The sequence below is a fragment of the Aquarana catesbeiana genome, linkage group LG01 (assembly GCF_042186555.1).
Source record: "Aquarana catesbeiana isolate 2022-GZ linkage group LG01, ASM4218655v1, whole genome shotgun sequence".
Lineage (NCBI taxonomy): Eukaryota > Metazoa > Chordata > Amphibia > Anura > Ranidae > Aquarana > Aquarana catesbeiana.
In genome coordinates, this window is record NC_133324.1 from 285,517,231 (window position 1) to 285,530,947 (window position 13,717).

Genomic DNA, 13,717 nt, shown 5'->3' on the forward strand with positions numbered 1-13,717 from the left:
CCATGCCTTTATATTATATATTTATATGTCTTTCTCCCCATAATATAACTCTATATATCTCCATCGCTCTATATGACATGATATATCTATTTTTTTATTATAACATTTAGAGCGATATGGACATATAAATAGATATATAATGTAACGTGCTGGATATATTTGTATATCTATGTATATGCCTCCATCTCTATATCTTCATCTCTCTATTACTTATCTATTTTTAATATTATAACATTTAGAGAGATACCGACATATAAATAGATATACAAATATATCCAGCACTTTATATTTATATATCAATTTATATGTCTCCATCTCTCTAAATGTTATAATAATAAAAATAGATATGATATAGAAAGATGGAGATCAAGAGATAGAGAGATGAAGATAGATATGGAGACATATACATGGATATAAAATATATAAATATATAGAAGATGGAGATATAGAGGTTAATACAGAATATGTTTCCAGCTCTTTATATATATATATATATATATATATATATATATATATATATATATATATATATATATATATATATATATATATAATCCATTCCTTTATCTTCATCTCCCCTAATTTTAATAATACTAAAAATAAATATACAATGTAGGAGAGATGGGGACATATATAATATAAAGTGCTGGATATATTTGTATCTGTCGCTATCTCTCTAAATGTTATGATAAAATAGATATATGCTATAGAGATTGGGACATGCATAGCTATACAAATATATCCAGCACTTTCTATTATATATCTACGTATGTCTCCATCTCTATATCTTCATCTCTCTAGATCATATATCTATTTTTACTATTATAACATTTAGAGAGATAGCGACAGATAAAAATATATCCAGCACTTTATCTTGTATATATGTCTCCATCTCTCCTACATTGTATATTTATTTATAGTATTGTGAAAATTAGGGAGATGGAGATATAGAAATGGATATATAATATAGAGAGCTGGAAACCTATATTCTGTATTAACATATATATATATATATATTCTCTCTCTCTCTCTCTCTCTCTCTCTCTGGAGTGTTGTATAGAGAGATGGAGGCCTATAGAGATTGAGAGATATGAAAAATATTTGGAGATCTATAATATAATCTGTAGAGAGATGGATGCCTATAGGGATTGATCTATGATATGGAGACATATGAGAGGGATGATGTGGATATGTGAGTGATGATTGGGGTATATCTGGGACTGATGTGGCCCCCCATGTGTCTCAGCAGTCAGGCCCGCTGTGCTTTGTATTGGCCGGCCATGCCTTGAACCTGATCTTGTTTGTTTTGCAGTGAGTTAGTAGTAAATGAAGGCGCATTTCCCCCGCAGGGTTTCCTGTGTATCAGACTGATGCTAATCAGTGGTCAGCCTCCTCCTGCCCTCCCCCGTCATTACACAGGATCTTCCTCTTTGTATCCCGCACACATCAAAGAGCGGCGATGGGGCAGCAGGTGTGGGCGGGGCCCCATGGACGTGGCTCCTCCCCTCCCCTTTATAAATCGTCCGAAGGGTACTCCAGCAGGTGAGAAGTAGTTATCGGAGAGAGCGGAGGAGACCATGCATTCTATGCCTGGTAAGTAGGCTCCGGGTTATGCCAGCGGACTCTTGGGATTAAGCAACTAACCATTGTAAACTCTTCTTGGAGATGGGATCGAGCTCTACACTTTAAAGGGAAAAGCTAGGATTATTGAAAAAGTTCGGCTGTTGGATTTATCTGTTGCTGGTCATATTGTTATCTGTAGTTATTGGTCATACATGTTTAGGTCCTAATTGTTCAGTGTGATGGGTATCACTCAGACGTTTTTTTTAGCTAAATTGACCATTTGATCTCCAAATCTTTTCATTGAATAAGGAGTATCGGTCTGGATGTGAATACCAACCGTTATGGATTGACTATACATTTTTGTATTTTAATCCAATCTATGATCAATTAGGTGGATGGCAGTTCTTACGTAAATCATTGTATATGCAACATTTCCCAGTAAAGTGGTATCTGGTACCCAGTCTGTGTTATTCCACTAGTAGGTGGACATGCTGAGGATCCAGATTTGGAATGACTTCTCTGCAGCATCAACTGTGGTATTGAAGGGCACATCTGGGTCCAAGGCTTTTGTAGAAATGTGAATCGCCTATTAGACCTCATGAGAATGCATAATCTATGGCTAACAGTGCACAACTGTTTTATTATTATTATTTATTTTTTAAGTGGAGATACAAGCCTGTTTTGTAGCTCTGTAATTTAATGTAATGTTTTTTTCCCCACTTCAGATGCGAAACCAACTATAGACATGGACTGTGTCACCAACCAAGATTCCATGTACTTGCCCAACTCGGTCAGTGCAACCCTGGAGGACCTGGATTTATGGAGGCAGTTCCACCAAGAAGGGACAGAGATGATCATCACCAAGTCTGGCCGGTGAGTGCCTCCATCACAAAGACCTTATGGCAGGGTTTCTCAAACAGGGTTCCTCCAGAAGTTGCTAAGGGTTTCTTAAACAATTTCTATCGCTCAGTTCCCACTGACACCATTCATCTTTTTAGCTATCTGTAATGAGGTGATACTTCCCAATGACCACAAGTGTAAGGAGCATTCTTTTAACAGAATATAACACTAATGTATTAGAAGTTGTGAATATAGTATTTTTTTTAGTTCCCTGAGACCAGAAAGTTATTTCAAGAGCTTCTCTGTGTTGAAAAGGTTGAGACTGCCTTACAGTGAAAATGCATGGCAATGAGTGCTAGTGAAAAAAAAAACCTGTATGTATGTCTTGCACATTGCTTCATACATTTTCTTGCTGCCACAGTTTAAAAGTACAGATGGAGCTTGTTCATCTCTTAACATGTAGTTAGTTATATTATTTATTCAGCCACTAAGTGGTTTAAATATGTACTTTGCTTTTGTAGCGTACAAACGCTATTAGAAACACCATTGTGTCTTCTAATTACAATCATATCTCTTTACAGGCGAATGTTCCCACAATGTAAGATTCGACTCTTTGGGCTCCATCCCTACACTAAATATGTGGTTCTGGTGGATTTTATCCCTTTAGACAACTGCAGATATAAGGTAAATATGAGTAACTTTTAAAATATATAGGCAGTCATAGGCAGTAAAGTCTAGATTCTCTCTACCTGGAATGATTTTGACAAACATGCATCTGAATAAGGGCAGCTTTACATGCAGTGGCGGCCGCTCATGCAGGGAGCAGGGGCGCCGCCCCCCTAATCCATGTGTCCGGCCACTGATCTACATGCAGGGTGCCGAACACATGGATTCCAATTTTTTATTTTTAGAAGCACATGATTAGAGCCAGTAGCTCTAATTGCTTCAAAAAGGGTGGGCTCCGGGCACATAGCACTGTGCTCGGAGCCCACACAGTTGTGTGACATTAATGAATTAATATTCACTAGTGCCTTCTTGTTTCTCCTCTCGGCCAATCAGGAACCGGGTCCTGAAACCCGATTGACTGGGAGTCCCAAGACCTGATTGGCCGCAGGCCCTAAATCCTGATTGGCTGGGAGATGACCACCAGGACTCGCGAGGAGATGCGGGGGGGGGGGGAAGCAGAGACCTGGATGGGGTAAGTGCAGGAGCTGGCGGGGGCCTGATGGGTGAGCGATGGGGGGAGCACAGAACGAGCAAGCGGGGGGTTTTGGCTGGCTGGGGATGCCGTGGCCATGTATGGGCAGACTGGTTGACAAGATGATTGATAGACCAGCCTGTCAGGTTTTTCCCAAACAATCAGTGCTGCTGGCAGCAAAGTCTTCCGCTGTCAGAATACATTAGCACAGTGGGAGTGATTTCCCCATCCACATTGAGTGTGGATGGGGGGAAATCGGATCCTCCTTTTTTTTTTTTTTTTTTTTTTTTCTATTTTTGTTCCACCAGCTGGTTGAACGAAAAAAAAAAAAGATTGCTGTATGGCCAGCCTAATAGCTGGTGCATACAATATTTTTTTCTAAATTTTTAATTTGTTTCAGTAGTGCTTGCTGTTTGGAGAAGCACACTTATTTAACACTTTGTCTGCAGCCACAATACACAATGTTTTATTTTCTTTCAATAGTGGAACAAGAACCAGTGGGAGGCAGCAGGTAAAGCGGAGCCACACCCTCCATGCAGGACGTATGTACACCCAGACTCTCCAGCCCCAGGTGCGCACTGGATGAAGGATGCGATCTGCTTCCAAAAGTTAAAACTGACCAACAACACACTGGACCAGCATGGACATGTAAGCATTTATTAATATTATACAGCATTTATATAGCGCAGACAGTTTACACAGCGCTTTATAACATATGGACAGACAGTACAATTACAATACAATTTAATACAGGAGCAATCAGAGGGCCCTGCTCGTTTAGAGTTTACAATCTAAGATTTTTATTGAATGAGATGCCTTCCCTTGTTCTTGCTCATAAGCCCCCATGCTCCTATAGAATATCATGGTCTTATTTTAGTGCTTCTTGACTCTTTGCAGATAATCTTGCACTCAATGCATCGGTACAAACCTCGGTTCCACATCATTCAGTCTGATGACGTATACAACATCCGATGGGGACTCCTGCAAGTGTTTAGCTTTCCAGAGACTGAGTTTACAGCAGTCACCGCCTATCAAAATGACAAGGTAAGATATAGCACATAAAGTAGATTGTAAGCGTATCTGATACAGGAATGTGACTGTTTATGAACTATATAAAGCACTATGTTTAATGCATTAAATGGCATTGTTAGAAAAAAAATTGTGTATGTCTATATATATATATATATATTCTCCTGCTTTTTCCTAGATCACAAAACTGAAAATTGATCACAATCCTTTTGCCAAGGGTTTCAGAGAACAGGAAAGGGGCAGCAAGAGGTATGTACAGTTTTTTTTACATACAATTTGTATTCAATGTTCATTCACTTACAGGATAACATGCTACTTCAGTTCAAAAAAGCTTCATTCCAGTATGCTTTTTTTTTTTTTTTTTTAGAACTAATTTATGACTGTGGGACCCCATGAAGACTGACTTACAAAGGCTACAACAGATGACTAGCCCCAGTGTGAATGACAGCTCAAGTAGTTTGTGCTCTTAATTTCCACCTGTGGGCAACTAGCTGTAGCCACCGAGCCCTGTACACTTTGTGACAGGTCACCAGTGGCCACAGCTATCGTTGGCTGTCCTCACAGCCAGCTAATCACAACAGCTAATCGTTGACTGTGCCAGCGAACTGTCATTGAAGTGTATAGGGCTTGGCAGGCGCAGCTTGTCGCTCACAGGTGGCAAAATCAGCAGACCTTGCTGGCGCTGTCAATCACACTGGGACTAGTCACCTGTGCAGTTGTAGCCTAAAGAAGTTAAGAATGTTCAAAAGAAAAATTGTGTGATTATTCACTTCAGTTATCCAGTGATATGTAGATGAGGTAATTAAACAGGGATTTTCATGTGATTGGATAATTAAAGTGAATGTTTGTATACACAGCTTGTGTGAACATTCTCAACTTCTTTAGTAAATCTGTCTCTTTATGCATTACCTTTTTTTTAATCACAGTTTTTAATGTTATATTCAGGTACAGTACTTACCAGTACATAAACAAGGCAGTCAAAGTATTGGATTCAGATAGTCAGGAAAATGGCCAGGAAACTAGTGTTTGTTTTTTTTTTTTTTTTTTTTTTTTAGAAGTTAATCAGCTAAGGCTGTCCCATGATTTCTCATGACATGGTAACACCTGTATAATAAAGTTTTAGGTGAAAAACCGCTAACCATTAGTTAATCATGATTTTTAACACTTCTGACTCTAATCCCAATTTATAGCAGCTGGCACCCAACTGTAAGGCCTCATGTACACTGCTGCTGGTTAACGGACGTTTAGGAGCAGTTGGGCATTTTTTTTCAACTGCTCCTGAACTCTCCTCTGTTATCTTATCAGTACATATACACAGGGTTGTTTACAATCGTATCTAGGCAGTTGAGTTTAGAGGCATTTTTTGGAATGCAAAAAAATGGGTTCAGAAGCTGAGTGTAAAGGCATTTCAAGTGCCAAACGCTTCTAAGCGTGGCAACTCGCATTTAGCCGTGTTTCATTTACAGGCCTTTTTCAGTTTTTTCTTTTTATAAAATGCTTCTAAACGCAAACGCGGCAAAATGCCGCTAAACGTGGAAAAACGGATGTTTTAAATGTGGATTACTATCTGTCACGTTAAATCGTTTAGGAGAGGTTGTAAAAACGTCCCATGCACATGAAGCCTTAGAATTCTACTAAAATTATTTTACTTTTTAATTTTTTATTTTTTATTTATAGAGGAAGTCAAACTTTAGTGTATTTAAAAAATCTGCACCTACTTTTGGTGTGAAGCAATTCAGTCTTGCATACATTGAAACTTTTTCTGTTTTCTTAGGGATGACATGTTAAAGCTTCATCCACAAAGTCCTAGCAAGCGCCAGAAAAGAAAGAGATGGGAGGACAGTCCTGAAGCAGAAGATGAAGGTATTTATTTTTGTTTAGTGTGGAATAGATTGGGTGGCTTGGTCCAGCTTGTAAATCATTAAAAGAGATGGACTAATTTTGTTTTTTTCGTTCCCGTTTAGATCGCTCTAAAAACGCTCGTGTGAAGGAAGAGCCTGCTGTGATGCCAGCAGAGGTATATTCCCAGTGGGTTACAGATCATGAAGGAGGTCTTCATCTACACCCCAACTCTCCAGATTTGACAGATTCTCCACACCAGGAGCAGCAGGTTCCATCCTCTTCCTCCAGATTTCTGTATAGGTAAGTGACATTTCTCCTCAGCAACTGCTTTTGTGCTAGGTAATAAATTGTTAGTGTTCTGAGTGTTTATTTTTTCCAAAGAAAATAACATTTCGTACATCTCTATCATTATTCCACAGAAGCCCACAGAGAAGGTGTCCTCAGATCCTTCCAGGTTCCTTGGATGCATGTGAAGTGGCAAGTAGACGCCTCACACCTGATGTTGCTACAGTGCCAGAGTTGGATGCCTGTCAGCTTCAAGTATTTCCTCCACAGCACTCTGTACAGGAGCGCACTAGTGGAATGAACTTTCCAATGGAAACCCCTACACGGCAGACACGGCCCATGTACAGTCCATATACTCCTGACCAGTGGATGGTTCCTACACAGGGGCAGTATCGGCCTATGGGATACTCCTACTCAACAGACTTCAGCACCCAAGGACCTGTGAATCACCCACATAATGGGATGTCAGACTGGAGCCAGTACTCTTTATTTCCTTACACTTGCTGGTAAACAGCCGAAACACAATAACCAAGTTGTGGACTGACAGAGCTCACAATTACCTCTACTAATATATATAACTCTAATTTCATAATTCTTTTTTGTTTCCTCTATTTGTGAGCGGACAAAAATGATCAACTATTAGCACAAGCAACAAAGACAACAAATGTAGCCATCCAAGAAATGCTACTCATATAGGTTGGGTGATTAGGAGGGACTGTATGCCATTTAATTTATTTTATAGACTTCTACTTTAATTGGAGACCAGGTTTTGGACCTATTCGTATTGGTATCTACAGTGCAACAACTTCCAAAGATGGCCAAACTACTTCTAGCTGCTTGCGAACTATTTCCAGAATAGAGAACTGCAAAGTCTCCAACTGGAACTGGAGGATGTATATACACTCCGATACGGATCTCTGTTTGCTGCACACTCATTTAATTTTGAAGCCAGGGACTGGAGACATGTACTCATCTAACAAACCTTCCTGTTAAGAGGTTTTTGCGTCATAAAGCCGAGTTTTTCAGTTATTTCTTTGCACAAATATGTTTCGTTTTATTTTGTGATTATAAATGTTTTCTTTTTTGTTAATACTTTAACATTTGCTTGAAATTTTGCACATTTTCCTGGGGATGTTTTTGAATATGCACGTGCATATTTTTCACCAGCACATGGTATGAGGCACAGTTAATGCAAGAAATGCACAAGGGTCTTGTTGCATGTTTTACACAGGGTTGTGTGTAATGAGCATGCTTGTTCTAACTGGGGGTTTGTTTATGTGTAACCGTTTCTGAGCTGTTTGTTTGCAATATAGAGATTAATGGGGTAAAGACCATATGCAGGGATATATGGCAGCCACAGGTTCAGCAACTTGGAGCAGAGAATAATATAGGAAGTTTCTAATTGGCTGCTATGGGTATAAATCCATGCCTTTTGGCACATCTGTAAATAAAGACTGTATGTGAAATAATAATTTTGGACTATAGAAAGTCACGAGACCCAGCCAATCTATAGTTGGCTTGTTAGATAAGTTTAATTTTTAGATTATGCACCCCTAATTTACCGGTTGTGACTGAGATATGTCCTATGTATAGACTGCATTGTGTGTAAATAGATTTTATTTAAGAAATATTGGACTTTTGTTTGCTAGCTAGGAGCACACCCTTTTAAAGAAGGATGATTTTTATGTACTTCAGTGAATTGAAGTGGAAATGATGGAATGTACATTTTGGGTCACTGTCATTTTACACTTGCAATAAACGGCTAGTATATAACATGCTGTTATATGTTTGAATATCTTACAAAAGGCCAAACCATTCCAAAGGAGGAATTGTATGAAGCTGGAAGTGAGAGGCTTTGCCCAAAATCAGCGGAATTAAGACTTGCATGTTTCCAGTCTGGTTGTCTGCTGCGCCTATCACTCTCTGGTCACATGCAGGAAGTCTGGGAAACATTGTAAACAGATTGTCTTATACAGCAAGCTTCATCTCTCTAACTTTTTTCATTTCCTGAAATGCTTATATATAGGCTGAACATCTACTTGCATCACATTTCTGAAAAGTGTTTTTTTTTTCTTTTTTAAAGTCTAGCAGCTGAAGTGCCATTATAATAAAACCTATTTGTCTTCTGTTAAGTTGATGCCGTGAGCTTTTCTACCACTCCAGCTATCTGCACTTGTTTACCCTTTATGGAGCAAAGCAGTGTTTGCATTTCTGTTAGAAGCCTATTGATTTGGCAATAACTTTGTCATTTTAAGATAATAAAGTAATATTTTTTGTCACAAACAGGACTTTCTAAAGTCAAAATATGTGTCAAACAAAAAATCTAATGTAACAAATGTTTTAAAGCAACTAGGTATAATTCTATTCACAAATTCTAAATGAAATGTAGATTTTTCAATTTAGTGTTTTTGTTATGGTGATGGATATTCAGCGACGCATGTGGGCATTATGGCCCACCCTTTTTGCTGCTACACATGTGTGTTGGACAGTAATAAAGGGGTTAATCTTAAAGAAAAAAAATGCAGAAATAAAGCAAAGGGAAGAAAAGCGTCAATTAGGGCTAATTTAAAATTTACAAAGGCTCGGTTCACATACAATACATGTGAATTAGATGCATTTTGAACCACAACCAATTCGCATAATATGTGAACCAAACTGCTTTCAATGGAGCCGGTTCACATATGTCCAGGGTGGCCACGGTCCATTTTTAAAGACACCTGTGCATTTTTCAGTCCGGTTCAGGTGCGATTTCTAGTAAATATTCGCACCTGAATCGCACCTACAACGTTGGAAAAAAAACACACCGAACTCCTTTTTAAAAGTCGTGCTGAAACTGCAGCTGGATATATGTGAACTGAGCCTAAGTGTTTAAACCAGAAAAGAAAATGTGTATATAAATTTATCAGTGTTGCACAGAAACACCGTTTGCAGACCTCATTAACAGAGGTACTTCACCTGTTACTGAGATACAGAGCAGGATTTTACAGACAGCCTGCAGTCTTGCAAATTTTACAATGCTTTGCACCAGCCAAATCAGGAATATAATGTATTGCTAATGCATACTAATGCAATATAAGTAAGAAACTAGAATAAAATGAGCCCTCTGTGTGTTTATTTTCACATCAATCCTGATACAACCTTTAGGGTAGGAGACGGTAACAAATCCATAATTGGAATAGTTCTGCCTTTTCATTTTATTATAGATCTTTTTTGGGAGTTGGGGGGGTGAGTCACAAATTTTGATTAAAAAAAAAAAAAAAAAGTCTGGTTAAACACCTGGTGTTGGTAGGCAAGAGATGCATTTGGTTTCAAATTCGACGCCCATCTGTAAGTCCCACCACACACATTACAATCCGATTGTAAAAATCGAATTTAGATCCACCAACAACTATGTAGTGGAAGGACCACTCTGATTAGATACAAAGGACTGGATAGATTAGTCAGGGCCCATATTACATAGTTTTGGTAAATGCACAGCAGACTTAACGTTTTAGCATACCACAACCCACAGATGTGAACCTGCACATTGTGGTGTGCTGCTTTGTAAACATTGCTGCCCTCTATTTTGAATGAGCTGCCTGAAGCCTTCAAAGGAGATTTAAAACATTTTGTTTCGGACATAGAAAAGGGCCCAATCCCAGGTTGTTTTTTTTTGTTTTGCTTTTTAATTTGACTGGGTCCCATTGGGGGAATTTCCGATCACTTTGTTTCAGAGACACAACAGGAAAGGACTGGCAATATCAACAAATCTCCTTAGATTTATCAGTTATCAGAACAGTTTTCCCTATTGGTAGATTTCTCCTTATCACCTGTTCTGGTGACTGAACTGTAAATTTTCAGGTTTCCTATTGCTTTCCTTCCTGGTAACAATGAAGCTCTACAGCATGAAAAACAGGCTGCATTAAAACCTGACAGAGGTTCTAACACCTCTCTGATCTTATCAAAACTAAAAACAAAAGTTTTGGCTTCATATACACTCTTGGTATGTATGATGCTGTTGACTGCTTCTTTCTAAAGAAGACGGTTGCATGACCTGTGTTATTGACATGAAATTTTGACCAAATGTTCGTAACGACCTTTGCAATCCATACACACAAAGGCATCCGTTTATGAAGCAGTGAACAGCGGTGATCCAGAGGATCGCCACTGATCACAGTCCATAAAAGGTTTATGGAACAGAGATAATTGGGGGGAGAACAAGTTTGAACACGTTCTCCCGCCGATGATCTCCGCACACTGAAAATCCTCGATGACTGACACAGCAACGTCCAGTTTATGAAGCTGCGATTTCAGCATTTCACTGGCGATCTCTGTCAAAATTCACCTTCCCTGATTCACCGGCTCAGAGGTGGTGAATTGGGGAGTGAAGAGAGAATCCCGGGTGACCTGAGGAGGGAGGAGGAAGATTATTAACTTCCGACTACTTTGATCACACTCCCCAAGACATTAACCATGTTCCCCCTGTCATATTTGTGTGGGTATATATGTATGTACATATATATGTGTGTGTGTGTGTAATAAAGATATACACAAACGTGTGTGTTTTTGTGTATATATGTATATTTATGTAGAGGGACTCTTTATTTTATTAGCATTAACCACGCTGTCTGTGTACTGAGCAGGGACAACTTATCACTGCTTAATAAACTGACATCTCGGTGTTTCAGTGAATTTCTGCTCCTGTAATCTCGTGAGATTCCAGTATCAGGGGCTGTTCTCCAAAGGAGAAGCGATCTACTAAGCTTCATAAAGTGCCATCCAGAGGAGAACGATCTCCTCTGAGAATGCCGGAGAATGAAGCAGTGAAATTTTTTCACTGCTTCATAAACGGACACCAAAGGAACCAAAACAAACAAGTTCAGAAATTAAAGTGGTGTTCCGGCCGAAATTATACTTTTTAAATAAAAATACCCCTATTATACACAAGCTTAATGTATTCTAGTAAAGTTAGTCTATAAACTAAGGTCTGTATTGTTAGTTTATAGCAGTAGTTTGTTATTTTATAAACTTACAGCAGGCCGTGGCCATCTTAAGTGTGGGCATCTGAAGCCAGACTGTATTTTTTCCTGGATCTCATCCTTGCAGATCTCGCACATGCTCAGTGCAGCACAAGCAGTGTAATAGGTTTCAGGTCAGGTATCCATAGCAACGGCAGTTTCAGAGGAAGTTGCCGCCCCTTCCCAGAAGGCATTGCAAACAGGAAATGATGCGATGGGCCGCGGCCAGGGAGGAGGAAGTGAAAAATGAATACAGCAGATATACAGTAGGTGCTGAGAAAAAAAAATTTAAAATATCCAATTTGTTTACAGTGCACAGTTTAGTGAGGGATGCTGACTAGTCGTAAAAGTGGGTGGAACTCCACTTTAAGTTATGTGTAATAAAATGGAATGACACAGGGAAAAAGTATTGAACACACGAACTGAAATTTATTTAATACTTTGTTCAAAATCCTTGGTTGGTAATGACCGCTTCAAGATGCCTCCTGTATGGAGAAGCTAGTAGCATGCATGGCTCAGATGTGATTTTGGCCCATTCTTCTACACAGTCTTCGAATCTTGACGGTTCCGTGGGCCTCTTCTATGAACTCTGATCTTTAGTTTTTTCCATAGATTTTCTATTGGATTTAAGTCAGATGTTTGGCTGGGCCATTCTAGCAGCTTTATTTTATTTTTTCCTTGAAACCAATTGAGAGTTTCCCTGGCTTTGTGTTTGGGGTCATTGTCTTGCTGAATAGGTTCACCCTTTTTTTATCTTCATAATCCTGGTAGATGGCAGCAGATTTTCATCAAGAATGTCCTTGAGACGTTTTTCCATTCATTCTTTCTTCAATGATATCAAGTTTACCAGTATCCTATGCTTAAAAACAGCCCCAAACCATGATGTTCCCACCTCCAAACTTCACCGTTGGTATGGGGCTGTTTTTGGGGTGATGTGCAGTGCCCTTTGACCTCCAAACATGGTGTGTATTATGGCATCCAACGAGTTTAATTTGTCTCCTCTGACCAGACTGTATTCTCCCAGTATTTCACAGGCTTGTCTAAATGCTGTGCAGCAAATTTTAAATGAGCTTCAACGTGCTTTTTCTTGCCTGGTGAGCGTGCATACAGGCCATGGCGGTTGAGTGCATTACTTATTGTTTTCGCTGAAAGAATTGTACCTGCTAATTCCAGGTCTTTCTGAAGCTCTCCACGAGTTGTCATTGGACAACTCTTCTCATAATTCTTTTCACTCCTCTGTCAGAAATCTTGCGAGGAGCACCTGGTCGTGGCCAGTTTATGGTGAAATGAAGTGCTTTCCACTTCCGGATTATGGCCCCAACAGTGCTCACTGAACATTCAGAAGTTTAGAAATCCCTCTGTAACCAATGCCATCAGTATGTTTTGCAACAATAAGATTGCGAAGGTCTTGAGAGCACTCTTTGCCTTTACCCATCATGAGATGTTTCTTGTGTGACACCTTGGTAATAGGCTATCAGTTGAGACTGAACCAGCTGATATTAATTTGCACTGACAAGGGGCAGGGTTGCTTTCTAATTACTAATAGATTTGAGCTGGTGTCTTAGCTTTCCATGCCTTTTTTCACCTCCCATTCTTCATGTGTTCAATACTTTTTTCCCTGTGTCATTCCATTTTATTACACATAACTCAATTTCTGAACGTATTTGTTTTGGTTTCTTTGTATGTATGGATTGCATGGGTTGTTACCAACATGTGAAAATGTCATGTCAATACCACCTTTAGAAATATATTTACCTAGAAAAATTTTGACATGTTCAATACTTATTGTACCCACTGTAAGTCATTTTTGGTGTATCTTTAAAAATCTCAGTTTCAGGTGGATGCCGGGGTACTGAACTACCTGACATTTTCTTATATCTCCTAGGGACGTTTATTGATGAAATCTGTTTTCAAGTTCCTGGGTCTGTATACTTGCTATGGTCATTATCCTGCTCTCCCTGTT

The 13,717-nt window shown here is 39.1% G+C and overlaps 1 protein-coding gene across 1 annotated transcript; it reads left to right on the plus strand.

Moving 5' to 3' along the window:
* Positions 1–1,454: 1,454 nt before the first annotated feature.
* On the plus strand, positions 1,455–9,393 carry LOC141141938 (T-box protein VegT-like). The gene is made up of 9 exons (XM_073629210.1): positions 1,455–1,593; positions 2,289–2,436; positions 2,985–3,087; positions 4,085–4,249; positions 4,499–4,645; positions 4,809–4,879; positions 6,405–6,493; positions 6,595–6,772; positions 6,892–9,393. Exons 1-9 carry the CDS (start codon positions 1,578–1,580, stop codon positions 7,265–7,267), a joined length of 1,293 nt encoding a protein of 430 aa, XP_073485311.1. The 5' UTR covers positions 1,455–1,577; the 3' UTR covers positions 7,268–9,393.
* Positions 9,394–13,717: the final 4,324 nt, after the last annotated feature.

Coding starts and splice junctions, on each gene's coding strand:
- LOC141141938 (XM_073629210.1), top strand. Junction 4,646..4,808: donor CCGCCTATCAAAATGACAAG/GTAAGATATAGC, acceptor GCTTTTTCCTAG/ATCACAAAACTGAAAATTGA. Junction 6,494..6,594: donor TCCTGAAGCAGAAGATGAAG/GTATTTATTTTT, acceptor GTTCCCGTTTAG/ATCGCTCTAAAAACGCTCGT.